The sequence below is a fragment of the Chionomys nivalis genome, chromosome 3 (genome assembly GCF_950005125.1).
Source record: "Chionomys nivalis chromosome 3, mChiNiv1.1, whole genome shotgun sequence".
NCBI lineage: Eukaryota > Metazoa > Chordata > Mammalia > Rodentia > Cricetidae > Chionomys > Chionomys nivalis.
Genome location: NC_080088.1, coordinates 111,358,314 through 111,385,855, shown reverse-complemented (window position 1 = coordinate 111,385,855; position 27,542 = coordinate 111,358,314). Strand labels below are relative to the sequence as shown.

The following is a 27,542-nucleotide window of genomic DNA, read 5'->3' as shown; positions in this document are numbered from 1 at the left end:
CTGTGGGGGCAGAGTTGGGAGGAGGAGTAAAAGACACCGTTAATGCCCCAGGGCACCTGAAGTTTCTGCTCCACGACTGGGGGAAATCAGAGAGTAGGCTGAGGAAGGTAAAAGTTGCATCTAGGGTAATGAATGCGCGGCATGACCCACCCCCAGATCAGAAGGCTGCTTCTTTGCCCAAGGCACCTCAAATGTTCTCCACCCCCAGCTCCATCCCTCTGCAAAGTGCCACCTCTTCGTCTCCAAGTGAGAGCAGTCCGGGAGGAGGCTGGTAGAGCTGTGAAAACACCCCGTTCCCCAAACTGGGCAGCCAGGGGGTGGGAGAACCTTGGCAAAATCTGGGTGACACCGGGGCACCAGCCCCAGGGCTGAGCCAGGGGGGCCGAGCATGCACTCTTCATGCTCCGCGAGCTGCAGCCCTGAGGTAAATTTAGGTCAAAAGGATCGAGCCGGCCTGTGAGATCGGGGTGGTAAGAGGGCAGACTCGGGGTCCTGGCACCTGTGTCCGAACCCCTAGGGCCGGGGTCGCCCAGTGCCCCGCAGGCTGCGGGGGTGGGACGCTCCCGCGCGCTCAGGTTCCGCACCTGTCAAGCGCAAGGGTGGCCTAGGCCGTCGCCGGGACCCGGGACCGCCCCTGCCGGCCGGCCTTGGTGCGGAACTCCAGGCCGGCCCCTACCGCCCGGGCCCAAGCGCCGCCCCGCTCCGGAGGCCCGGGGGAAGGGGGCGCAGCCCTCCACGTGGCGGGGCGCGGGGCGGCGCACGTGGGGTCCCCTCGGGGCCCGCCTCTGGGCTGTGTCTACCGGCACCGCGCGCGTCCCGGACCCAGAGACCCACAGGGCGGCTGAGGGTCCCCCCCCACACACACACACTCAGCCCGGACCGCCCCGGGCCAGCTCACCTGGGCTCCGCGCCGCCGCCTCCCGCGCTCTGCGCCCCCGGCTCGGCTTGGCTCGGCTCGGCTCGGTCCGGTTCGGCTCTCCGCGGGAGGAGCCGCCCGGGCTTCGGCTCGCGCGCGGCAGCGCCTCGGGCTCCGCGCTGATTGGCCAAGGAGCCGGCGTGGAAGAGCGCGTGCCCGCCGCAGCCTCGGCCGCGCGCCGGGTCCCGCGGGGACTTAAGTAGCACCAGGGCGGAGGCGAGGTTGGTGGGGGAAGGAGGCGTCCGGCGGCAGGAAGCGAGGCCCGGCCCGCGCAGGGGCGCAGAGGCCGCAAGTTTGTGAGTGGGTCTCGGTTGCTGCCAGCTGCTCCACGCCGCTTTGTTTTCGAACGTCAAGAAGTTCCCCAAAGGCGGCGGGGAAACCCAGGAGCCTGTCTGGCAGTTCCCTCCCTGGATTTCGGGGCAACGCCCATTATGGGGAAGCCCTTTCCGCAGCCGCCTTCCCACTGACCACTGCTGTAGGCTCGCCCTAAAATGCATCTGTACTCCGTATGGCCCAGTGAAGTTCTGGGTCTCCCCATAAGGTTCTTAGATGCCTGTGATGAAACACATCCTATTCTGGCTAAACACTCTTTACCCTTTTTGGCGTTTGACTTTGCAGGAGCCTTGAGCTCCTTTAGTCTCCCAGTTGGATAACAACGTTGAAGTAAAAGGGTATTTCAAGGGCTCGCTGACCCCGTGGCCTTGGGGTGGGGGTCAGTGAACTCAGACTTGGATGTTCACCAGTGGCTGTCCGCAAGTCCCTGCCGGCAGCCAAAAGGGAATCGAGTTGAGACATCAAACTCACTGAGGATTCAAAGCTCTTTGTCAACTGGGTCGACTTCCAGCCCTCGTTAGTTAGTAGATTATTCCAGTGTTTCTAGGCTGCAGAGGCATTCACAAACATATCCAAGGACCGGACAAATAAACTCAGTGAGCGTTCTTATGAGATGGTCACCTCTGATATTGCTCACCATTCTCACATTTATTGGTGGAATAGTACACAATGGTTAAAAGGACGGTTATCTCTACTGTACCCACAATGAAAAGCACAAAAACACGTGGAGTAAAAGAGCAAGCTGCAAAATACAGCATTACGCACAGTGTGTATTTTTAAGCCCCACTCTGGAGTGACTGCCTGGGGAGACATGAACAAACGTCTATTCACCCAAAATAGGGCGCCAACAACAGATCAAAGGCACAGTTTCCTCCAAGCCCAGCTTGGTGAACCAATGAGTTTATTGGTCTTACTCATTTCCAGCATGGATGTTGACCTGCCAAAAGCGACATAGGTGGAGTTCTCCTTCGCTTGTCTCCTTCTCCTATATACTCTAGCGTCTCCCAGGGCCATGTGCAGCTTGGGGTGGGCACCAGAGGGAAGGAGGGAGCGAATGGAAAATCTCCGGTGAAGATCTAATGGCTTTCTCCCTACTCCTTCCCTGAAGCATTGATAAGCCTCCTCCGGCTTGTGAGGGGCTCTTGCAGAGGCAAGCACAGCCGCTCTGATTTCAGGAGGCTAGCAGCATGTTCTGCGATGCCCACATGGTGTATGCTTAAGGACACACGCTTATGCAGAAGATATAAAAGAGAATTGGTTCATGTTAGATCCATGACAGTCTGACACCAAGAAGGAAGTAGGCAGCTAGACGTGTAGCTCAGAGGCTGAGTACTTGCCTAGCGTGTAGGAGGTACTAGCGTGGTCTAAAAATTAAGGGAGGGGGCTGGAGAGATGGCTCAGTAGTTAAGAGCACCAGCTGCTCTTGCAGTGGACCTAGGTTCAATTTCAAGCACCCACGTGACAAGTCACGAGCCTTTGGAACTTCAGTTCCAGGGAATACGATGCCCTCTTCTGGTCTTCTCAGGCAATGCATGCATGTGGTGCACAGACTTAGATTCCTGCACCTAGCACTTGGGAAGCAGGGACAGGAGGATCTCTATAAGTTAAAGACCAATCTGGCCTACATAGGGAGTTATAGGGCAACCAAGACTACATAGATCCTGTTTCAAAAAAGATAAAACAAAATAAGATGGGCAGCGGTGGCAAATGTCTTTAATCCCAGCTCTTAGGAGGCAGAGGCAAATGGATCTCTGAGTTCGATGCCAACCTGGTCTACAGAGCAAGTTCCAAGTCAGCCAGGACTACACAGATAAACCCTGTCTCGAAAAACTAAAACTAATAAATAAACAAATGAAGGAAAGGAGGGAGGGAGAAAGGACACAATGAGCATAGGAAGATGTTATAATACTTGTTTTATTTCCTCTATAAATATTTGTGAAGCAAATTGCAAAATGCTGACGACAGTCAGTGCTGAGGTGGGGTACACAGTTCTGTACTTTCTGTACTGTACGCCCCTCTCAAACAGCTATCAGGGCTAATCGGGTGGGGAGAGATTTGGAGTCATTAATGCTAAGGCAGGAGTCGGCAGGCATTTTCTGTGAAAGACCATGAGGTCAACATTTTGGGATCTGCCCTGTGCTCACCACAGTGATGATTCAGCTCTGCTATCAGCAGCCACAGACAACAACAAATCAATGGACGTGTAGCCGTGTTCCTATTAAAGCTTTATTTATAAACACCAAGAGTGATTTTCATATAATTTTCTTCTGTATTGCCATTTAGGGGGCACTCCATGAGGCATTCCCCATAACGAGGGGGCGTGTTGAAGTGATGCAGCTGTTTCGAGGTCACCCGTGCTCTTCTAAATAAGTCCAGGAAACTCACTGATTCAGTCTATTAAAAAAAAAAAAATTCTCAGGCAACCTGTTTTCCTAGAGTAATTAAAAATAGACCCTGGTGTTCTTTCCTGTTATTTGTTTAAATGAACAATTCTGTATGACTATGTCATGTTTTACTAAATTGCCCATGTTTTATTATAACAATGTAGATAACACAGGCAGAAATTCAGTATAAATTTAAATGCTTTCCAGGCAGTGGTGGCACACATCTTTAATCTCAGTACTTGGGAGGCAGAGGCAGGAAGATCTCTGTGTGTTCGAGACCAGGCTGGTCTACAGAGTGAGTTCCAGGACAGGCTCCAAAGCTACAAAGAAACCCTGTCTCAAAACTCACCTCCCAAAAGAAAACTTAAGCGCTAAAGAAAGGTTTAAAATGTCCGTACAAGGGCTGGAGATACATCCAAGCAGTTAAGAGCGCTCTGCTAGCCAGGCGGTGGTGGTGCAGCCGGGCGGTGGTGGCGCACGCCTTTAATCCCAGCACTCGGGAGGCGGATCTCTGTGAGTTCGAGACCAGCCTGGTCTACAAGAGCTAGTTCCAGGACAGGCTCCAAAACCACAGAGAAACCCTGTCTCGAAAAAACAAAACAAAACAAAAAAAAGAGCACTCTGCTCTGGCAAAATCCCTGAGTTTGGTTCCCAGCACCCACATAATGGCTCACAACTGCCTGTAACTCCAGTTCCAGAAGATCTGACATCTGACTCCCTCTTCTGATGTCTAAGGGCAGTTAGATCGTTTGATGCTCAGCCAACCTCCTTGTCTTTATTCTTTTCTTCTTTATTTATGGTTTTGCTTTGTGGTGCTGAGGAATCAAACCAAGGGTCTTGCACCTGCCACATAAACACTTTACCACTAACTACATGATCTGAGCCCCACTTGTGTTTTTATCATTGGTTTGGTTTGGTTTTTTTTTTAAAGATTTATTTGTTTATTTATTTATTAAGCATCCAATGTACTGCTGGCAAGGAAGGCACCAGGTCTCATTACAGATGGTTGTGAGCCACCATGTGGTTGCTGGGAATTGAACTTGGGACCTCTGGAAGAGCAGCCACTGCTCTTACCCTCTGAGCCATCTCTCCAGCCCCTGGTTTGGTTTTTCAAGACAGGGTTTCTCTATGTAGACCTGGCTGTCCTGGAACTCACTCTCTAGACCAGGTTGGCCTAGAACTCACAGAGATCCTCCTGTCTCTGCCTCCCAAGTGCTGGGATTAAAGATGTGCGCCACCACTGCCCAGCTTCACTCATATGTTTGACCCTTGAACTGTAAATTCCTGCAGCCCAGGCAGATATGCAGAACATTTGCATAACTCAGCACAGAGGTTGAAAGGCAATGGCTCTGGAATAAGACGGACTTCAGTAAAGCCTCGCATCCACTAATGACCAGGTCTGTAAGCTTGGGCCATTGATCTGATCTCTCAGTTTGGTTTCATCAGCTGTCAGATAGGGACAATAATAGTACGGAGCTCACAGACTTGGTCTGAGGTTTCAATACAATATAATGTGTGTGAAGATACTAGCTCAGTGCCTAGCACGCAAGTGCTCACTGAAGCTAACTACCGATATGCTTAGCGCGGTGCTAAAAATCCCATCAATTTATGTGCCTTTCTTATTAAAACAAATTAGAACAAAGTGCAGAACACTGTAATTGCCTGTCGTTGCCATTCAGCTCTTCTTGTGCGAGGAGCCATCCCACACAAGGAAACCATTTTCTTCCTACAGATACAAAAACAAGAGTTAGCTTTGCGTTTTCATCTCCCCCTCCAAGTACATCAGAAAATCCTATTCTAGGCAAACAGATCTTGTTGTCCTGACAACACAGACTGCCAGGAAAATAAGTAAACACAGCATCTGAGTCTTATTTTTTAAAGAAAACTCAAATCCTGTAGAGGGGGGAGGCACAGAAATCTCAAACTTTATCATTTTCTCTCCCATGAGGATGGCTTCATAACGTCCTTCAAGGTTTTACCTCTCCTTCCTGAGGTAGCCTGTGTTCTACTCACGTTGTTCATGGGAATGTTCTGCTACGTAGCCTAGAATATCTAGAACAAGAGAGCGGGATTCATATCACCAATGAAGTTGATTCATTGGGTTATCTTCAACAGAACAGCTAAAGAGAGCCTGAAAAGCTACCTTCCACAGGCAGTGAAATGATAGGTTTTTAAGACGGCAATACAAATGGCATCATAAAAGATGTCAGGGTTTATGAGAGAGCTCTTCATCTATCCACGCACATATTTGCAAGAAGCAAAATGCCAGTACACGATTGAATACTCAAAACAAGTAGAAATAATCCAGGCATACGGATGAAGGCAAAGACTGCCTGGGGACAGAGGAAAAGCATCAGGCAGTAGAGGCTGCCACACCAAGGACTAAGTCTTCTGTCTGGTCCTTACCTTGCCAGGCTTACCAGGTCCTCACCAGGGATGACATAGGCCACAGTGTCAGGAATCTGGTTTTCTCGTTGGTTAAAGGGAAGAGGTTACTGTGCTTAAAGTGTTGGAGATGGTGTTTAAAGTTTTTAGTGGTGTCTAGTACATGCTGGCTACTAGGTAAATGACACTATTAGTCAACAAACAGGAAACGTGCTCACAAAAACACAGGACCTTCCAGAATAGTCAGATCTGGGTAATGTAGAGAGGTTAGGATCCCAGTTCTACAACTTGCTAGTTGTGTGACCTTGGGCAACTGATTTCATCTCCCTACATCCTAATTTTATCTGTTAAACTGAATTAATGCTATTGTCCAGTTTTTAAGACTGTTGTGCCAGGCAGTGATGGCACACACCTTTATTTTTTTTTTATTTTTTTTTAAGTTTTTTTTTTATTTTATTTATTATGTATATAGTGTTCTAGGCACCAGATCTCATTACAGATGGCTGTGAGCCACCATGTGGTTGCTGGGAATTGAACTCAGGACCTCCGGAACAGCAGTCAGTTCTCTTAACCTCTGAGCCATCTCTCCAGCCCCTGGCACACACCTTTAATCCCAGCACTTGGGAGGCAGAGGCAGGCGGATCTCTGTGAGTTCGAGACCAGCCTGGTCTACAAGAGCTAGTTCCAGGACAGGCTCCAAAGCCACAGAGAAACCCTGTCTCGAAAAAGAAAAAAAAATTTTATTTATATATCTGTGTCACATGTGTGCAGACGCCTAAAAGGCAACCTTATATTCCCTGGAGCTACAGTTTTGTTTTTTTTTTTTTTTTTGGTTTTTCGAGACAGGGTTTCTCTGTGGCTTTGGAGCCTGTCCTAGAACTAGTTCTGTAGACCAGGCTGGTCTCGAACTCACAGAGATCCGCCTGCCTCTGCCTCCCGAGTGCTGGGATTAAAGGTGTGCGCCACCACCGCCTGGAGCTATAGTTAAATGCAGTTGTGAGCTGCCTAATATTGGGGGTGCTAGGAACTGAACTTGGGTCCTCTGGAAGAGCAAGTGCTCTTAACCACTCTGTAAATGTTACCCATTCTCGTTCAGGTCAAGAAGCACACCACCAAATCTGCTAAGCAGAGTGCCCACTCGGGTTTCCCTTTCCTTTGAGGACAGTTTCTGAAGGCCTCTGGAAGAGACCCAAATGATAATGACTATAAAACTTTAATTCCTTTCTTACCAGACCCCCTTTTCCATTTAACCAGACAACCCATTCTGATACCTTTGATGTGAAACCCCTGGAATCATGCCATTTTTATTTATTTGGTTTTTCGAGGCAGGGTTTCTCTGTAGCTTTGGTGCCTGTCCCAGAACTAGCTCTTGTAGACCAGGCTGGCCTCGAACTCCCAGAGATCCGCCTGCCTCTGCCTCCCGAGTGCTGGGATTAAAGGTGTGCGCCACCACCGCCCAGCGAATCATGCCATTATATAGAACATAAGTACCAACTTCCTTTCACCACACACTCCACTGGTTAACTATCACCCAGAGAGTTCTGTGTTTTAGGGTCACTCTTCCATTCGACTTACTATCTCCTCCTGAAGACCAGCTTAGGAGGCTGAGTCACAGACAGACAGCTGGGAACAACAGGTTGCTTTGGATTTGGGGACTTCTTCCTTGCCAAGATGAAGTCAGCCAATTGAGCGCAGGGCCAGACAGGTGACTTTGTGGGTGAAGGCAGACCTGGCTGTGCTCAGAAAGGCCTCAGATCTAGGATGTAGTGGTGCAATGGGTGGTGGTGGCGGCATACGCCTTTTCCCCAGCATTTGGAAGACAGAGGCAGGCGGATCTCTGTTGTTTGAGGCCAGCCTCTGAGGCCAGTTCTAGGCTGGCAAGGGCTGTATAGTGAGACCTTGTCTCAAAAAACCAAGGACTACTGTTGCCATTTTTCTTTCTTTTTTTTTAAGAGCTTTTAAAAAAATTCTTTTATTTATTTATTTATTATGTACACAATATTCTGTCTGTATGTACGCCTGCAGGCCAGAAGGGGCACCAGACCTCATTACAAACGGTTGTGAGCCACCATGTGGTTGCCAGGAATTGAACTCAGGACCTTTGGGAGAGCAGGCAATGCTCTTAACTCCTGAGCCATCTCTCCAGCCCCCATTTTTATCTTTTACAGGATTTTTTTTTTTTAGGAGAAAGGGCACTGGAGATAAATCCCAGATCGTCACGCACTACTGAGCTACAGCCTAACATCAGGAATTTTTATACAAGAAACCTCTCATTTTTACTTTTCACACAGCCCTACAAATTCCAGTGAGTCCTGGTTCATCTTGACGGCCCTGAGTTGTTGGGTTTTTTTTTTTAGATTTATTTATTTATTTATTATGTATACAACATTCTGCCTGCATATATGCCAACACGCCAGAAGAGGGCATCAGATCTCATTACAGATGGTTGTGAGCCACCATATGATTGCTGGGAATTGAACTCAGGTCCTCTGGAAGAACAGGGAGTGCTCTCAACCGTTGAGCCATCTCTCCAGTCCACAGCCCTGAGTTTATATGTTGATGGACATGGAGTCCGGCTACACAATGACCAGTAACAAGGGCTGGTGGTGCCGCACCTGGTAAAATACATGCTCAGCACATGCGGGGTGCTGCGTCAGCCCAGCACTGTCTTCCCACCCCACAAACAGGAATCAGCCAGATACAGTGGCATACACCCATTTACCTAGCACTCCAGGGAGACTGAGGTAGCAAGATCCAAGTCTGAGGTCAGCCTGAGCCATGTCTAAGAAAAACAAACCAAGAGCAGAGCAGTGGTGGTGCACGCCTTTAATCCTAGCACTCAGGAGGCAGAGGCAGAGGCAGGCAGATCTCTGTGAGTTTGAGGCCAGCCTGGTCTACAAGAGGTGGTTCCAGGACAGGACAGGCTCTAAAACTACAGTGAAACCCTGTTTCAAAAAACCAAAAAAAGAAAGGAAGGAAGGAAGGAAGGAAGGAAGGAAGGAAGGAAGGAAGGAAGGAAGGAAGGAAGGAAGAAAGAAAACCATAAAAGAAAATAAACAACTCACTATAGTTTCTGTTTTTTTTTTTTTACTACACAGCCATTATTGTGATTTCATTTCTATAAATACAACTTCCACAGAAACTAAAGGAAGATTTTCAAACATCAACACTCCAATTAGTATCTCTGAGTCTACCCGGAGCCCGTTTCCAAAGCAGCTGTCTTTGGCCAGCAAACACTCTCTGGCGGATGGAGTTGTTTTTCACTGCCTCAGAGAGAAACTGTTTCTCATTAGGAAGTTTAAATCTAACAGAGAAAGAGCCAATGACAGAAGCTGCAAAATTTGGTTGGTTCCTTGTGGCTTTGAGAGCTGTTTGGGTGTGGGCTGCTCTGGCCTTGAAATGCAGGCCTTTCCCTGTGTCAATAAGAGGAAATTCACGAACACTGTCTCCTTAACTGTAGGCTTGGCGACGTCAGTGTTTGACAGCTTCTAGGTCCTTCCAAGCCTCAGACCCTCTCCTCTATAATTATTTTCTTCTGAATTTCTAAGAATTATCATAACTTCTCATTTCCATACAGAAAAGCACATGCATGTAGAACAAAAAACAGAAAATAATTGGTTGTGAAATATGCTATTGGTTTTAATATCATAAAATAAATAAAGATACCTTCTCCTGGCCAGGCAGTGGTGGTGGCGCACACCTTTAATCCCAGCACTCAGGAGGCAGTGGCAGGAGGATCTCTGAGTTTGAGGTCGGCCTGGTCTACAGAGTTTCATGACAGCCAAGGCTCCACAGAGAAGCCCTGTTTTGAACACCAATCACAAGAACTTGCCTGAGGTGGCAGAAAGGGAAGCTGCAGAAGCAAACCCAAGACTCTGAAAGCCTGCTGAGGGCTGGGATATAGCTGGGTGGCAGAGCATTTGCCCAGCATGTGCTAGGTCCTAGGTTGGATTCTCTACACTGGGAAAAACTAACAAAAAACCCACAAATCAGAAGACCTTTTTATCAGGGATGGGTGTGACGTGCGTCAGAACATGCAGGCACATGCATGGTAGCCAAAGGGCACCTCTGTAGAGTTGGTTTTCTCCTTCCGTCTTTTATAAGGGTTGAGGGGATACAGTTCGGGTGTCCGATCTGTGTGGCAAGCTCCTATACCCAATGACACATTTTTGCCAGCCTAAACATTTTTTTTTTTTTTTGGTTTTTCGAGACAGGGTTTCTCTGTGGTTTTGGAGCCTGTCCTGGAACTAGCTCTTGTAGACCAGGCTGGTCTCGAACTCACAGAGATCCGCCTGCCTCTGCCTCCCGAGTGCTGGGATTAAAGGCATGCGCCACCACCGCCCGGCCTAAACATTCTTTTTAAAGCAACCTTGTGGCCACACGAGGACTCATGTGCCTGTGTGCATATCTGAGGGAAGGGGAGGCGACTGAGGCTAGGTTTCCTCTCCATCAGTCTCCATTTGACTGAGCCTAGGTTCTCTCCCTGACTCTGCTATTCTCACTAACCAGCCTGCTTGGGCAATCCCATCTCCCGAGTGCTGGGACAGCAGACAGCAGCCAAGCCTCCCCCGGCTGCCTCCCCCACTTTTATGTGCGTCTGGACTCCAAACTTAGGTCCTCACACTTGCCATCTTTCTCTGTAGCACTGGCTAGCCTTGACCACCCTATGCAGACCATGTAGATCAGCCTGCCTCTACCTCCCAAGTGCTGGGATCAAAGCCTGTGCCACCAAGCCCCATATAAGCAGATTTCTTGAGAGGATACACACAGTTCTTACAAAGATACTGGCAATTCAACCCAGAAAAACACTTCAGACAAACGGACAAAAACAGTTTATTGGCAAGATAACATGTGACGATCACCGCTTAAAGACAGGGAAGGACATGAATAAGCCCAGAGTGTGACGATAGCCACACAACAGCCAGCAGGGAGTCATTTCTAGAGATGGTTAATCAAGGGCACCCCATGGGAGGGCAACTCCTGATGCAGCTGCCGGAAGATCATGGCACACCGGTTCCTCTCCTGGGTCTTGCCCAGGGCATGGTACAGTCTGGCCTGGAAGTAAGCAACATCCCTGATTCGCTCTCTACAGTCGACCTTTGCGAAGTAGTTCTTGGCTTCATTGAGGTTCTCGATTGCAGCCTCCAGAGCTGATAATTGGGGTGGGGTGGGGGTGGGGGAAGAGAATGGGAGGGAAAGCAACATTTAACACTTCAATTTTCAAAATTTGCTATTTAGAGTCACCATATAGTAGGTATTCTTAAAAGTTCCACTCATTAAAATATGGAAAAACACCATACTATGGAAAGTTTTGTTTCATTTCTTTTAAAATTAAAAATTAGCATACTGGGACTGGAGAGATGGTTCAAAGGACCCAGGTTCAATCCCTAGAACCCACATGGCAGCTCACACCTGTTTGTAACTCCAGTTCCAGGGGATTCATGGCAGGTACCAGGAATACATGTGGTACATACACATAAATATATGTACACATAGAATAAACAAATTTTACAATAATTAAAATGCCAGGGCTGGTGAAATGGCAGCAGGCAGGTGCAACTGCTGGCCAACCCAACAACCTTCATACAGCTCCTACCTTCTGCTCTCTTCACTGGATCATAGGAAGCTGCTGAAGCCACTTGGCACTTGGACACTAAGAACATGGCACGGCCTTTATCCAGGATAGCCCCATCGGCCAGGATGGGCTCAATGGCCATGTGGAGAAGGGTTAAAGCTTGTTCTGGGATTCCAAGGATGAGCTGGAAGAGAAATGTGCTGTGTCCACTACCAAGAAGGGCTAGGTTCTGGGTGTGTTCTCCCGGATGGTTATCTCTGGCTTATCTTCTCCACGACACAGGCTATCTCATCCTAAACAACACATTACTAGAGAATATAGGCACACAACAACATATTTCTACAAGAAATCCAGCAGGCAGTGGTCATTCATATTATAGAAAGCTTTGTCCTATTCCTTCTTTTTTGTACTGCTTTATTTGGGTTTCTTTTGTTTATGATAAGAATCTCACTATTGTAGACAAGGCTGGACTGCAACTTCCTGTGTAGCCTGGGCAGGCTTCATAAACGCAGTAGTTCTCCAACCTGTCTCTAAGTGATGAGATTATAGGCAGGTACCACCTAGCTCGGGTTTAAAGTTTTGTCTTTACAAAAAGACTTAGTAATGACAGATATGTTGGGAGAAGCCTGTGAGGACTGTTACTTCCTAATTTGATCCCCAGCACCAGAGAGGGAAGGAACTGTACATTCAGAATAATCTAAACATCATAGAGAAGGACTTGGCGATGGATACCTAGTCCCCATACTAGCGAGACCAAGGCAGGAGTGCCATATGTTTGAGGCTTGCCTGGGTTACAGAGACCGGATCTTAAAAAATAACATACATATAAACTGGGCAGCAGCGGCACATGCCTTTAATCCTAACATTTGGAAGGCAGAGGCAGGCAGATCTCTGTGAGTTCCAGGCCAGCCTGGTCTACAGAGTGAGTTTGAGGACAGGCAGAGCTATGCAGAAAAACCCTGTCTCGAAAAACCAAAAAAAAAAAAGTAATATAATGTTGCACTACTAATATAAAGCTAAACATTGTCACCCCTCCCCCCACAGGTGGACAGCTCTTAATAAATGACATTTAAGACTGACTTTGGCACTCACATGTACACACACACACACCCCATATACATAAACATATATAAATACACATAAACATAACACACCCTCATCCCACAGTCCCCCACAGGAAAAACCAAACTGGCTTACCTGGGCATAAGCCAAGTTGAGCACAGTCTCAGAGGCCAAGTACTGCAACCGGTACTCTTTGGAGAGGGCTAGAGCCTCCAGGAGCACAGGCATGGCGATGGTCGGAGAGGAAGATCGCCAATACAGCTCTGCCACTGACAGGAGGACGCTGACCACAGAAAGGACGGGATGAGAAGATCCACCGCCACACACCCCACCAGTAAGACACCTGAGAGACTACTTACCTGATCACCATCTCTGTGTTCTTTAGTTTCTGACAGTATGTCAGCAGCTTCTGTAGAAGTTTGTGTGCCTCTGTCATCTGGTTCTGAGCCTGCATTACAACAGCTTTTCTGAAACAACCAAACGAACAGGGTGGTTATGCAGATGTCTGTAAGCGCTTCAAGTATGCCCACTTTGGGATCAAGGCTCTATTTCCTCAGCAAGACTGCTAACCTCTAAAGGGGAAAACTGCCTGATTTAATTTTTGTTAAAAGAAAAGGAAGAGGAGGAGGGAGAAACTGAAAAGGAGCAACAGTAGCTGCTACCACCGACTGCGATCTTAACAGATCAGAGACAAGAGGATGAACTCAAAGACATCCTCAGCTATTCAGCAAATCCGAGGCCAGCAAGAGACCCTGCCTCAGAAAACCAGTTGATGCATGGATATACACATGCACAGAAGAGAAGTCTAACTGGACCAGCAAGGAAGTTGAAGAGGCAAAGGCACTTCTCTTCAAGCCCGGTGATCTGAGTTCAATCCCTGGGACCCACATAGTGGAAGAAAAGAACTAACTCCTAAAATGTGTTCTATGATCTTCATGTGTGCACTCTGGCTATCCTGAAACTCATTATATAAACCAGATTGACCTAGAACTCACAGGGATCCATCTGCCTCTGCCTCCTTAGCACTGGGATTAAAGGCATGTGCTAACAGACCTAGCTACTGATTATCTATTTTCTTATTTCCTAAATGAAACAGAAAAAAAAGCCTTGACTTTTTCAGTTTAAGCTGAAAGCAAATTAATGTGCACAGTGAATATAAAGCTATTAAAACATTCTGGAGAGGCTCGGCATTGAAAAGCACTTGTTTCTCTTGCAGAAGACCTGGAATCCGCTCCGGGTTTTGTGGTGACAGCTTTCTTACCTGTATACACCTTCTATGCCATTAAGCGCTGTGATTCCTGTAACGAGTGAATCAGCCAAGTGGAATTTGCCATCATTCATTGCCCTGTCAAACTGTATTTTTTGATCACACAGCATCCATAACTAATAAGAAAAAAAGAAAGACAAAAAGAAAAGTATTCACATTATTGTTCAATGGCAATATCAAAGTATATTGGTTTGTTTAGCAAACATCCTAACAATTCACATACATGCATTTTCATTTGAGGTTATCTATCTATCTATCTATCTATCTATCTATCTATCTATCTATCTATCTAATGTTACAAGCAAGTAAAAAAAAGCAAAGAGAAGCCCACATTCAGTGGTGGGAAACACTGGCAATTCCAGCACTTGTGGAAGCAGGCAGGGGATCAAGAGTCCAAGGCAGCCTGAACTGTGCAGATGTTGCTGTGAAGAACAAACACACACAAAACAGATACATGTCCATTTTATCAGCTCATATTGTGCTTTATAAAGGCACAATGGTCTTAATGGTCTTAAATTCTACTGAAGTTCTCAGCAAATTCTATTTCCCTCCTGTTTTCCATACTAGGCACTTGATCTGTTGTCTGCCATTCCCATTCATGTTTCCTATACTTTTATAATACCCTTAAACAATATACAGAATAGGGTTGTTTGGTTTCTAATTTTGAGACAGAGTCTCATGTATTGCAGGCTAGCCTCAAAATGTACATACAGTCCTGGATGACTTTGAACTTTTAAAATATTTATTTTTAGTTTGTGTATGAGAGTTTTGCCTTTACATATGTAAGTGCCCCACTTGCATAGCTAGCACCCTTGGAGGCCAGAAGAGGGTGCTGAATCCTCTGGAGCTATAGTCTTAGAAGTTGTGAGCTGCCATATAGATGATGGGAACTAAACCCAGGTCTTTTACAACACAAGTAAGTGTTCTTATAACCACTGAGATATCTTGCTAGAACCTGGTTGTGAACATGTGAGTCTCTGTGTGTGTCTGTTTGGTACTGGTGATTGAACCAGGGCACTGAGGATGCCAAGCAAGGGTTCTGTCACTGAGCTTACGTCCCCAGCCCATGATTTTAAACTTCTGATTGTCCATCCTGCCTCCAGTTCCTGAATATTGGACTTATAGGCATCTACCATCCCATCCAATTTATGTGGTGCCAGGGATAGAACTCAAGCTTTGTGTGAGCTAGGCAAGCACGCTACCAACTGAGCCACATCCCTGGCCTGAGCTTGGTTTGCTTTGTTTTTTGAGGCAGGGCTCACTATGTATCCCTGGATGACACGGAACTCATTACATGGACCAGGCTGGCTTCATTATCAGAGATCTGCCTGTCTCTGCCTCCCATTAAGTGTGAGAAAATACATCCTGTTGTGGAATATTATTTGAAGATGGGTTTCATTTGTTTATGCTGTAAGTGTTTAAGTGTTTAGTGATGCAAAGATGTGCTGCATTCTTTATGTTACATTTGTTTAGCTCCGTGAACTGCATTTACTTCACCTGTCTAAAACACCTGATAGGGCTAATAAAGAGCTCAACAGTCAACAGCAAGGCAGGAGAAGGAATGGGAGGGGGCAGTTGGCAGGCACAGAGAATAAACAGAAGTAGAAGAGAGAAAAGAGGATGGAGAAGCAAAAGGAAGAAGACTTTAGGGGCCAGCCACCCAGCAAGACACAGAGAAATAAAGAAGAGTATACAGAAAAAGAAAAAGGCAAAATCCCAGAGGAAAAAGATAGAAGGGATAATTGAAGTTAAGAAAAGCTAAGGATGGGCATTTATAAGGAAGAATAAGCCTCCGAGTGTGATTTACTTGGGAGTTGGGTGGCGGGTCCCCCAAAGAATAAAGAGTAAATAACAACCAATGATAACATCCACTCCCCACTTGTTTTGTTTTCTTTTTTAACTCATTTATGTGTCTGTGTGTAGATAGTGCCTGCAGAGTATTGAAGAGGCTATCAGATCCCCTAGAGCTGTAGTTATAAGTGATTGTGAGCTGCCTGACTTGGGAGCTGGAAACTAAACTCAGGTCCTGTGCAAGAACAGTACAGTAGCCAGAGGAACCTTTCCAGCCCAATGAGCTGCGTAAGCTTAGTACAGATGAGTAACATCACCTGTACGCATGCTTTCTACCTACTTCTCTGCAGTGCTAAGAAGAGAACTAGGACCTTGTGGATGCCTGGCAGGTGCTCTACCGTTAAAGCACGTATCTAGATCAACAACTTCCTTTGTAGCTTAATGTTTTTCTGAGGGAAGACTCTAAAATGCCCCCTCCCCGCTTTTGTTTGTTTGTTTGTTTGTTTTTTTCAAGACAGGGTTGTAGCTTTGGAGCCTGTCCCCAGAATTGCTTTAGACCAGGCTGCCCTCCAACTCATAGAGATCCACCTGCCTCTGCCTCCTGAGTGTTGGAATTGAAGGCGTGCGCCACCACTGAATGGAAAAGCATTCTTTTCAGAAGTAAACCCATTGGCACAAAAGGCAGATTACCTGGGCATGCTGACTGTTGGGTGGAAATCGCTCCCTCAAGTGCTTTAATACTTCAGCAGCAGCAGCGAAACAACCCTACAATAGAAAAGCGTGATTGACTGACATACCAGAACCGAAGTTATACCTGCTCACACACCAGGTTCACGTGACCTACCTGATCTTCAGCAGCGCTAGAATACTCAGAGGGCTGAGTGTCACAGTACGTTATCTCTTTTCTATACATTCTAATGAATTTCACACTTTCTCTTAAATCTTTTTTTCCTTGTTAAAATGTGAACTTTAATTGTAAAAACTGCTTTCTGTAAATATAATTATTATCAAACTCTGCACTCAACTGGGTTCAGATACAAATTGAGTTCTAGGGCAGTCAGAGCTGTTATACAGAGAAATTCTGTCTTAACAAAACAAAAACAAAAAAAGACATGGTCTCACTGTGATTTAGACTGGCCTAAAGGCGATATGCTGTTAAGCCATAACTGTTCTTCCTGCCTCCACCTCCCAAGCGCCGAAACTATAGGAGCTATGGTTTAAACTTAAAAGCTATTTTGAAGACAGGCAAGGAAAGCTCTTTCTAGGAGGAAAAACAAAAACTTAAAGTGAGATAAATCACAGTGGGCCTGGAGGCTCATGGCTGCAATGCCAGAACTTAGGAGGCAGAGTCAAAACAACAGTTTTGAGTTCCAGGCCAGGTTTTCCTACCTGGTGAGCTCCAGGGCAGCCAGGGTCACAAGAAGTAGTATTCATCTCAAAAAACCCAGTTACTTATTTTTTTTAGAGTTCTTTTTTAATAATTTATTTTTATTTTGTACACATTAGTGCTTTTCCTGCATGTATGTCGTTGCAAGGGTGTTGGATCCTGGATTTACAGATCGTTGTGAGCTGCCATGTGAGTGCTGGGAATTGAACCTGGGCCCTCTGGAAGAGCAGTCAGTGCTCTTAACAGCTGAGTCACTTCCTCCAGCCCCAAAACCCAGTTACTTATAATCCATCTCAAAGACAATCACAGACCTGCTTGGCATATTTCCTTCCAAGTCTCTTTTATACCTAAATATAAAAAAAAATACAAGAACCCAAAATAACTATGCATAATAAATTTGTCAAATATGTACAATACTAACTGCATGGTTAGAAATCCCTATGTTGTGGGGTTTAGGTTTTTTTTGTTTTTGTTTTTTTTTTTAATGGGATCTCACTATATAGCCCTGGTTAGCCTGGAACACAGTATGTAGGCTGGCCTTAGAAGAACAGAGATCTGTCTACGTCTGCCTACTGCTTCACCTCCCAAGTGCTGGAATTAAAGGTGTGCTCCTTCCTCCACATCTGGCAAAACAAATATTTTTTGAGTTCCAGATCTTTCCAGTGATAATACATATTAAATCTATATTAGCATTTTTCTTTCTTTCTCCTTCTCCTTCTTTTAATGGTTTTTCAAGACAGAGTTTCTCTGTAGTTTTTGGAGCATGTCCTGGAACTTGCTCTGTAGACCATAGTGGTCTCAAATTCACAGAGATCCGCCTGCTTTTGCCTCCTGAGTACTGTGATTAAAGGTGTGCGCCACCACTGCCCAGCTATTTGACATTATTTATTTAGTGTGCAGGTCAGAGGAAAACCAGGAGAAGTTGGTCCTCTTTTTCCACCACGTGAGCTCCAAGGATCAAGCTCAGGTTGGCAGGCGTGGCAGCAAGGCCTTTACCCACTGAGCTACTTCAATGAGCTACAGTGGTCTTAAATTTAATTTCAACAAAACTGAGTTTTCTCTTATTTTGACATCCATGTTCTTCTATGAACCCACTCACACCGTTCTTACAGACATGTATACTGTAGGGTGCTGTCTTTTATAGTCATGAATTTTCAAGTTGCTCTTATCTTTCCACCAAAGGGTGCACTGGGTAGAGCTATCACACAACTGAGCTTTAATTTGAAGTGAAACCCACAATGAACTATAACAACAATCATTTTTCTTTCAAGATTTTTACAGGCCAATCCTGCCTACTGTTTTCATGAATGCCGCAGAGAGCTGGGCTGGTATTGAGATGGGCTGTCCAACCTTCAAGTAAAGAGAACTTTGTACACACTGCGGTCATTCTCCCTCTAAGAAATAGCTCAGGGGGCTGGAGAGATGGCTCAGTGGTTAAGAGCATTGCCTGCTCTTCCAAAGGTCCTGAGTTCAATTCCCAGCAACCACATGGTGGCTCACAACCATCTCTAATGAGGTCTGGTGCCCTCTTCTGGCCTGCAGGCATACACACAGACAGAATATTGTATACATAATAAATAAATAAATATTTAAAAAAAAAAAAGAAAGAAAAAAGAAATAGCTCAGATGCATGTACCATTTCTGAGGCTCAGAAAGGAACAGTACATGATGACCCAGGTCACTCGGGAAGAGAAAGGTGCAGATGCCTTGAGAAGGAGTTTAGTCTGTCCCTCTGGATTGCAGGAGGTCACAAAGGCCTCCCCATGCTCACCCAGTCCTGCCACCCAGCAAGCACAGTGCAACAAACAGCCAGTTTGTTTGGAAACCAGTTCCAGAAGCAGAGACAAAGGGAGTAAAAGAATCAACCAAGGCTGAGACAAGCCTGCCTTTCCACAGGTGGCCAGCCCAACCGGTGCCATTAAACACCCGGCAGTTCTCAGCACAGAAAACACATGAGGCAGATACTCTAAAATCAAAGGTCTTGCTAAAGCAGTTACAGAACCAGTAAGCTGCTATCGTTCTAGCAGTCATTAAAAGCTTCCAACACATCTTGGCAAATAATGGTGGGGTCACAAAAGACTAAAAAGGAAAACGGAAGGAAGGTAAAACTATTATACAAATCCAAGGGGCAGGATTATCAAGACTTTTCAAAGCTTTATGGGGAGGGGGAGTCACAAAACTCCAACAAAGGCCATGCAGAAAGTCCAATGGTGAGAAGAATCAAACCAGGACTACACTTTCTGTAAAGCAGCATCCAAATTCAGTAGAATGAGAAAGAACTAGTCTACACATCCACAGCAGCTGAGCATGGTGGTGGACACCTGTGACTCCAGCAACTCAAGATGAGACAGGAGAACCTCAAGTTCTGGAGCAGCATGAGAGGAAGGGAGAGAGAGGGAGAAAGTAAACCATCTAAGGTTAAGCTCAGTGGCAACACTGTCACTTCAAAAAGTCCCACAGAGCTGGGCAGTGGTAGCGCACACCTCTGATCCCAGCACTTGGGAGGCAGAAGCAGGTGGATCTCTGAATTCGAGACCAGCCTGGTCTACAGAGTGAGTTCCAGGACAGCCAGGGCTACACAGAGTAACCTGTCTCAAAAAACAGAAAACCAGCAAAACCAACGACAAAAAAGTCGCACAGGTTCCTCGAGCTCATTCTTTACTCGCCACTTAACCATGGGGTCAGGAGGAAAGAAAGATGCTAGGCAGTTCCTGCAGTCTTGGATGCAAGCCCAGGAGGCAAAGGCGAGAGAACAATTTAAAGTTAGCTCTGAACTACATAAGCAGGGCTGGGAGATAGGCCAGGGATTGAATGCTTACACTAAAGCATAAGTACCTGAGTTTAGTCCCCCAAAATTAAGAAAATTAGAAAACTGGGTGTGGTGGTATAAATTTGTAGTCCCAGCACTAGAGAAACAAATCAGGCAGATTCTCAGGCCTTGCTGGCCCAGGCCAGTGAGAAACCCTGTCTCAAAAGACAATGTAGAGACAGCACCCGAGGAATGAGACGAAGCTCTGGCACCAGTAAAAGGGAAGAAGAAACGTAGGAAGATTAAACATATCAAATTCCTGGAAGAAAGCAGAGAGTAAACACAGATGGTTTACCCTTTGGCCTGGGAAACGGTGACTGGAACTTCCCAGGCAGCACAGGAAGAAAAAAACCAACGGGGACAGACAACCCATCACAGCATAACCTCAAACTTGTGTTTAAGGAAGGGCTAGAAGATGCTAAACTAAAGTTGGAGAGATCTCTACTGTATACGTTGGGACTACATCACAGCGATGGAGACCACAAAGGCTGAAGAGGAATAATGACATAAAGGAGGCCTACTCAAACTGCAGCTTGCTTTGTAAGGCCCGGGGCTGCAATCTCCTCCTGAAGCATTAGGACTTGATTTAACCTCCTACAAAGAGAATTATGTACAATTATGCACCACACAAGCCAAGGTCACAAGCAACTCCTGCTGTACTTTGGGTCAGCCAAACATGGGTTGGAAACAGAACTGACATGTACTGGTGGGTAGATAGTTAAATTGCCTGGACCTCATATTCTTGAGGCTCTCAAAGGATTTTGCAAGATAACACACAGACAACACTGAACACAGGCTTGTTGGCACAGAATAAGAGAGTGACATTGATTACTGTTCTAGCTGCATTACCATACTCCTCTTTCTCTCCCCTACACACACACACACACACACACACACACACACACACACACACACCCCTCTGCTGCATTCAGCTTCCATCTCTTCTTTTATTGTTTCTTTTTTGTTTTTGTTGTTGTTCTTGTTTTAGAGACAGGGTCTCTACATAGCCCTGGTTGCCCTGGAACTTACTATGCAGACCAGGTAGGCCTCAAATTCACAGAGATCCGCCTGCCTCTGCCTGTCCAGTGATAAGAATAAAGGCATGGGCCACCACACCCAGCCTATTCTTAAATACAAGTAGCCAACCTCATATTCCCTTCACTGATGTCAAAACCTTTGACAAATTTTTGCACATTCCACATTCAGACCATCTCCGCAGGGAACTTCACTCTTCAACAACTGCACCAAACAGACTCATCCAACACACAGCCAGTGCTTTTCTCAAGCACTAAAGGAAAGAAGTGCCCTAGAGCAAAACCAGTCAGTCCACCTGTGCTGCAGCTGGATTTGAAATGTTCTTCAAAAGCCCACTAGGAGATGGTGCCACCCTTGCAATTAACATTTGGGCCACATCCTTGGAGGCAATGTTGGGACGAAGAGGTAAACAGATCTTTATTACCACATGCACCTGATATAATGGACTGTGCCTCCTTTCAAGTTGGTTTTCTCAGGAATTTTGCCATAGCAACAAAGCACAAACTAACACAGCAGACCCACCTGTTCTGCATGTAGCTCTGCAAGGTGGCAGAGAGCGACGGCAAAGGACTCAGTGTTGTTCTGCTGCACGCCCGCATTCACCGACTCCAGACTATTCATGCTCAGCAACATCTGGGCTTGCTGTAGTGCCATGGTGCTGGGTGAGGAGAGGGGACAAGTTTCCCTTTAGGCAGCAGACCCAGGCTGCCCCTGAGCCATACTCTACAGTTATCCTCAGTGGAGACACAAGAAAGTTAACTCTTGCGGCTCTGGATGTGTGGAAGCAATTCTTCCCCATGCCAGCTCTCCAGCCTTCAGACCGAGGAGAGCAGAAGTATCCTGGGTATGCAGTCCCCAAGGAGACGCAGAGTAGGTCAGCACACCTGGGAGCACTCAGCACCCAGATCCCCGCCCCCACCTCCCCATCCACGATGTTCCCTGAGGTCACAGGATGTTAATTAGGTTTCACGGGTAAATTCAGACCCGATGCCATCCTGGCACCGGCTGCTCTGGCAATGCAGGCAGTGGCCAGTGTCGGCAGCTGTTTCAGAGCACACCGTGCCAAAAAATTATCTGAAATACAAAAACAAGACTGGTAAAGAGGCGCTTCCTTTCATTACTGAATTCCTAGAAACAACAGAATGTCTAGGGGATGCACGAGATTGAGACAGGGCTCCAGAGAAACTCTGGTTCAGAAGTTTACTTCCAAACTACAGGTGGCTACGTGGAAAACAGAGAGGCTGGAGATATCCCAGAGAAAACACCTCAACAGAGAAGCAATCTTGTCTACACAAGCAGTTATGGGAAGGGATGCTGAACTTGCACAAGGAGGCCATGCAGCATGCGAACAGGGGGAGGGGGAGGCTCAGCTCCAGGTCAGGTGATCTAGGTTTGAGCCCCAGCTGGTCACTGGTCAATTACACTCAGGATTTTGAGATCAAATGTGCAAACCAGATGAGAGATCACCCACCGGTTATACACAGAGCAGCCGGGAAGAGTAAACCGTGTACATGGGGAAGACTTTGCCAAGTTCGTGCAGACTACAAAATGTCTCCAGATGACGAAGCATTTTCTCTAATCCCCTCCGCGAACAACTTCCGACGGGGACAACCTTGCACAGGCCCAGTCTGACAGCCCCTGCTTATCTCTACAGGTTCCACACCTCCGCGGCTCTGGCAGTCTGCCTGGAGACCTACCTGCGGCCGTACAGCCTCCAGATGGCCGTTTTCTGGGCAATGCTGATATCGATAAGCTCCGACAGGCTGTGTTTCCAGTGCAGGAGGTCGGAGTCCTTTAGGGCATCCATCAGTTTGTTGGCCGTCTTCCCAGCAAAAGCTCTCTGTTGAACAAGGGACTGTATTCCCAGGGAGGCGAGGTACTAAGGGGACAGATATACCCACGACCCAAGATAGAGATTACATGGCAGAATTTGTTTTGCTCTTCAGAAATGCGGTGGATTTCACATTTCAGCACATGCACAGTGACAGATCTACTTAAAGGAAAGCTCCTGCGGCCTGACCTGAACCCTGACCCGTGAGATGTGTTCCTGAAACTCTAGGGCTGAAAGAGAAGCAGAGGGTACGTGGCAAAGAGCCAGGGCTTCGGCATTAGGTAACCTGGACTTAGACACTGCCTCTGCTACTTACTGTTGACTTAGGGCCAGTCACTTAGCTTCTTAGCTAAGCCTCAGCTTCCTCATCTGTAAAATGGGCATCAAACCTATCATAAAGAATTGTGGTAAGGATTACAATGAGATAATAGATCAAACAGTGCCAGGCACATTAGATAACAGGAGATCAAAAATAAAAAGGATGCCTGTCATGAGCAACAAGTTATCTTCTTCTGGAATAATCTTCAAGGGCAAAGTTTAACTAAAAAAGGCTAAATCTGTAACAAGAATATATTAAGTCGTCTCTAAAGAGCCACTTCAATTCTGCCCATGCATGTTTCCTTTCCCCAGAGAGATCACACAGGTAGCGCACAGACGGAACAGGTGTACATTAAACTGCTCCCAATCTCATGGTCTATGGTCACGGATCCAGCAGATGCCCAGACAGAACAACGCTCCTCCATCCGGCGGTCTGGACCCCAACGTCATTCCTATTCTCTGCACATAGACCCCGCCCTCTGCCTAGTCTGTGTCACCAAGGCTACAATGAAAATATCTTCCCAGCAGGCTTTGCTTATTGTTTAAAACAAGGACCAGCAAACGTTCTGACAAGGGTCAGAGCAGATTCCAGTTTCCAGGCCACATTTGGTCTCTGCTTACTGTGGCTGTTCTCCTGACCCATCCATCTAAACATGTAAACCTTTCTTTGCTCGAAGTTCATGCACAGGCAGACAGAGCACCAGATTTGAAACACAGGCTGTAGTTTGCCAGTCCCTGGCTTAAAATTAAGCCTTCCCAGAGCTGGGGATGTAGCTCAGTGGTAAAGCGCTTGCCTAGCCTAGCATGCGTGAGGTCATGGGTTCTATTCCCAGCACTAAGAAAGAAGACTTTCCTATAATTTTTCTGTTGCTCAATAAACTAAAACTAAACAAAGATCTCTTATCAAATCAGTAAGTGGAGCTCTCACAGATGTTGTTAGGACAAAGGGAATAGAGAGAAACCTGCCCAAAAGAATTTAGTGGTGTGATTAATAATTAAAGTCATAGGAAGCGACCAAGAACGAGACCACACGTTGAGATACCCACTCTAAGTCTACGCTGGGCCACGACAAAGGTGGGCGCAAGAGGAGACTCCACACCATTATTCTAACAATCTCACAGAAAGATGAGCCTTACCGGTAACCCAAAATGTACTGCTTTCTTCACAGAATGTTCCAGCAGAACATAGCTATCGGCTCTCTTCTGCCCCAGCACATAAAGCCAGCTCTGGCAAGAGATAACCATCAAAATGTGTCATAACAATGGCAATGGTGGATGTTCCAGTGAACATCAATGTGGACATAAGGCATTTAAAAGGGACAAAATGAACCCCCTAAAATACTGCCTCTTGTGAATTTGTCTGAGTGTTAAAGAAACCTGTCAGGAACATTAAAACCTTTACCAAAGCCAGACTGAGATAAACAAGCCAGTGACCCACTGTATCTCTCCAGCAAGAGGTAGGCATTTCAGAAAGAAGCACAAAGCTCCCATTTGGCATTTAATTGAGATGAGAGTCACAGGTGATCGTTAAGTGTCTCAGGACTCTATATACTTGGCAATTATGCTTTAATACAGCAATATTTCACCAAGTTATTAGGTATAGTATCTTGTTTCACTAATGCCAATATCTATGCAATACTTAACTCGTTTTTTCATGGTGAGTTTACAGATAAAAAGCACTCAAAGCAGAACGAATGCCATGAATTAAGAAAGGCAAATGACTATGGGGGCCCTTTGTGAAGTCTGTGTCCACCTATGTAGTTTCCCCTCAGTGCTAAGGACCTTTGCTCCACTGTAAAACAACCCGATTAAAACTGGGCCTTCAGGAGGCCAACTCAACCCGTGAGCAAAATCCCAAGACCAGAGGACGGCCTCACCAAACAGTGCTGCAGACACACGTGATCGTTGGACTCCTGGGCAATCCTAATTGCCTCCTGCAGGGCGAGCTCTGCCTGTTGACTAACGACAGACTAAACATTAATATCCCATTAGCAATCACAAACATGCAAGCGTCGGTAGCAGGAAGTCATCTGCACGCAGTCTGTCCGTGAGCAGGCTCTAGCTATTTATGGCCTGTTTTCTCAGTGGCTGCCCCAGCCCCAGCAGCAGGAAACATCCACTGTGGAGGCAGGCAGGTCCTTCCTGAGAGAATGGCTAGTAAAGGGGATGGCTTTCCTTGCTGCTTCTAAAATGTTTGTTCCAGTTGTTCACTGCCAAAGAACAGCAAGGAAAAGACCAATATTTTACTTAATGAAAAGTTCTTTTCTGCACTGTTTAAAAAAATAAAACAAACACCCTCTAAAAAACATCACATTTTGCGTTGCTCCATTAAATACTACTGCGTGTTGCTTTCTTAATCTGTGTTAATTTTATTAACCACTACACAAACCTCCTAATGGCACAGGCCACGCCTTCCACTCTGAATTTCCCAACAGCAAAGGACAGGATGAAAAACTCACTAATGCAGCCACTGGCACCTCAATGTGAGAACCAAAAATTCTTGGAAGCCACTTGTTTAAGGAAAAGGTACACGGTGAATTTTCTTCCAACACTAGTAACAGCTGCATGGGTGAGATTTAACTAAGTGGTCCTGGGTTTTTTTCTTGAATGCCTATCCAAAAAGAGAAGCCAGACGGGTTTTTTTTAACCCGTTTTGCATTTCTTTCAAACTACTTTCCACGCTGAGCAGAATGTAGATCGTGAGTTACTTGAGAACAGGAAACACACACTCACACATGGGTTCTCAGTTAATATCATTCCATTAAACAACAGCAGATTGGTCACACAATGCTAAGCTTAGGAAACACAAGCTTGAAAGAACTATACAGCAGGACTAGCAACTTCCAACACAGAAACATTTTCAGTAAAAGAACCTGACAGTGGCCCAGGCCTGTGACCAGGCTAGGCTACATGAGATTGTTTCAAAAAGTCTAAAATCTAGCAAGAGGCAAGCGGGTTCCACACCTTAGTTTTCTAAGACAGAAGCAATGGCCTCCTCCACTACTCAGTGAATGCTTGAGTTTCCACGACCCAGTGCTGATCTCTGTCACCTTCTATTTCTCCTAATGCACAGATCATATCGCTCAGACAGACCATAAGTCGTGGACCGTTTCCTCCAAACACAGGCACTGGCCGCTTGGCTGCCCTAAATCTGTGCTCCAATCTCAGGTCAGCAGGCTGCACGCAGGACTAACCTGTGACCTTGGCATGTGTGCAAATGCACACACCTGGAGTAAGAATGTTCCTTCTTCCAGCAATGGCAACTCCATCACCACAGCTCCCATCCTGGTCTAGTGCTAGCCAAAAACACTACTGTTACATTCCATACCCCCATCTCCCTCTCCACGGGAAGATTCACATTAGTGTTTCCTATTTTCACTTCTCTATTCCTGACACACACATGGTGCCTAGTATGAAGTGTATGATCAAAGTGTGTGCCTAATTCAGGGTTCAGTCTCTACCATCACATAAGCAGGTGCGCTGCTATAAATCCCGGCAGAGGAGAGGCAGGAGGATTAAAGTTCAATGGCACTCTTAGCTATGTAGCAAGTTGGAGGGCAGCTGAAAAACATGAAACCCTATTAAAAAAAAGAAAGGTCTTTGGGGCTGAAGCTGTTGCTCAGTGGTAAACAGTTACAGAGTCGGGTCCCATATCCAGCACCCCAAGAGGAGTAAAAAAAAAAAAAAATCAACCCATCACACAAACAAAAAACACGCTCGATGCAGAAGTTATTAAAGCAGAAAAAGGAGTTAATTACCATAAGATATTATGGAGTCTCACATAACCACTGAATCTCCTTGAGGACATCCTGCTCTGGACCTGCGCACCACAATGTTTCTGAGAGTGTTCAGAGTGTGTTCTTCTCAGACTGTCTGGTAACTTGCACCCACCGGCTTCCACTGTCTCAGCAGCCACACGTGCCATCAACGTAAGCCCCTCTTACATGACCTTTTCTAACAGGAAAATGCCACACACTTGCCCTGACTACAAGTTCTCATGTATTTTCCACAAAACAAAATAAACAATAAAGCCAGGTATATACCATAACAAAATCAACCAGTTTTACCTCATGGCTATCTGAACTCATGCAAAAGCACATAGAACTTCAGCAAGCTATGCAGGCTTCTACCAGAAGACACAACTTTCCTTTAGCTTTTTAAGTACTGAAAATAGCTTCTGCAGCACTGTCATTGCATCCAAAAATCCTTTTGGGAACCTTTGGCCTAATAACCCAATTTCCTCATCCCTAAATGGCTGTGTTGTTCTTCGAAGTAAAAAGACAAACTAGGCCCAGGCATTAAAACATGCAGCACTAGAAAGTGACGCCAGGGGGCGCACTAAGGAAAATTTTCATTAACTTGTTCACTCTGGAAGCTAGAAACAAATCTAGAAAAATCTCAAATTAGGTTCTTTCTACATTTGAAAAATAAAATTGCTTGTTTTGTGACA

At 46.1% G+C, this 27,542-nt stretch overlaps 2 protein-coding genes across 4 annotated transcripts in view; both read right to left on the bottom strand.

The window, feature by feature from the left end:
* Nucleotides 1-1,057, bottom strand: part of Camkk2 (calcium/calmodulin dependent protein kinase kinase 2) — a 50,962-nt gene extending 49,905 nt beyond the window's left edge. For both annotated transcript variants that reach the window (XM_057763693.1, XM_057763694.1), the window contains exon 1: nt 899-1,057. The gene's annotated coding sequence lies outside the window, so the exon portion shown is untranslated. The remainder of the gene's footprint in view (nt 1-898) is intronic.
* A 9,778-nt stretch (nt 1,058-10,835) lies between these two features.
* Anapc5 (anaphase promoting complex subunit 5) overlaps nt 10,836-27,542 on the bottom strand; it is a 31,278-nt gene continuing 14,571 nt past the window's right edge. Inside the window, exons 8-17 of one of the 2 annotated variants that reach the window (XM_057763780.1) lie at nt 24,970-25,051; nt 24,230-24,319; nt 22,642-22,823; nt 21,467-21,602; nt 16,404-16,478; nt 13,917-14,038; nt 13,015-13,122; nt 12,791-12,938; nt 11,615-11,777; nt 10,836-11,168 (exon numbers count right to left, since the gene is read on the bottom strand). In XM_057763780.1, the coding sequence (XP_057619763.1) occupies nt 10,957-11,168; nt 11,615-11,777; nt 12,791-12,938; nt 13,015-13,122; nt 13,917-14,038; nt 16,404-16,478; nt 21,467-21,602; nt 22,642-22,823; nt 24,230-24,319; nt 24,970-25,051 (1,318 nt within the window). In that variant the 3' untranslated portion in view covers nt 10,836-10,956. The remainder of the gene's footprint in view (nt 11,169-11,614; nt 11,778-12,790; nt 12,939-13,014; nt 13,123-13,916; nt 14,039-16,403; nt 16,479-21,466; nt 21,603-22,641; nt 22,824-24,229; nt 24,320-24,969; nt 25,052-27,542) is intronic. The other variant, XM_057763781.1, reaches the window with a different exon arrangement.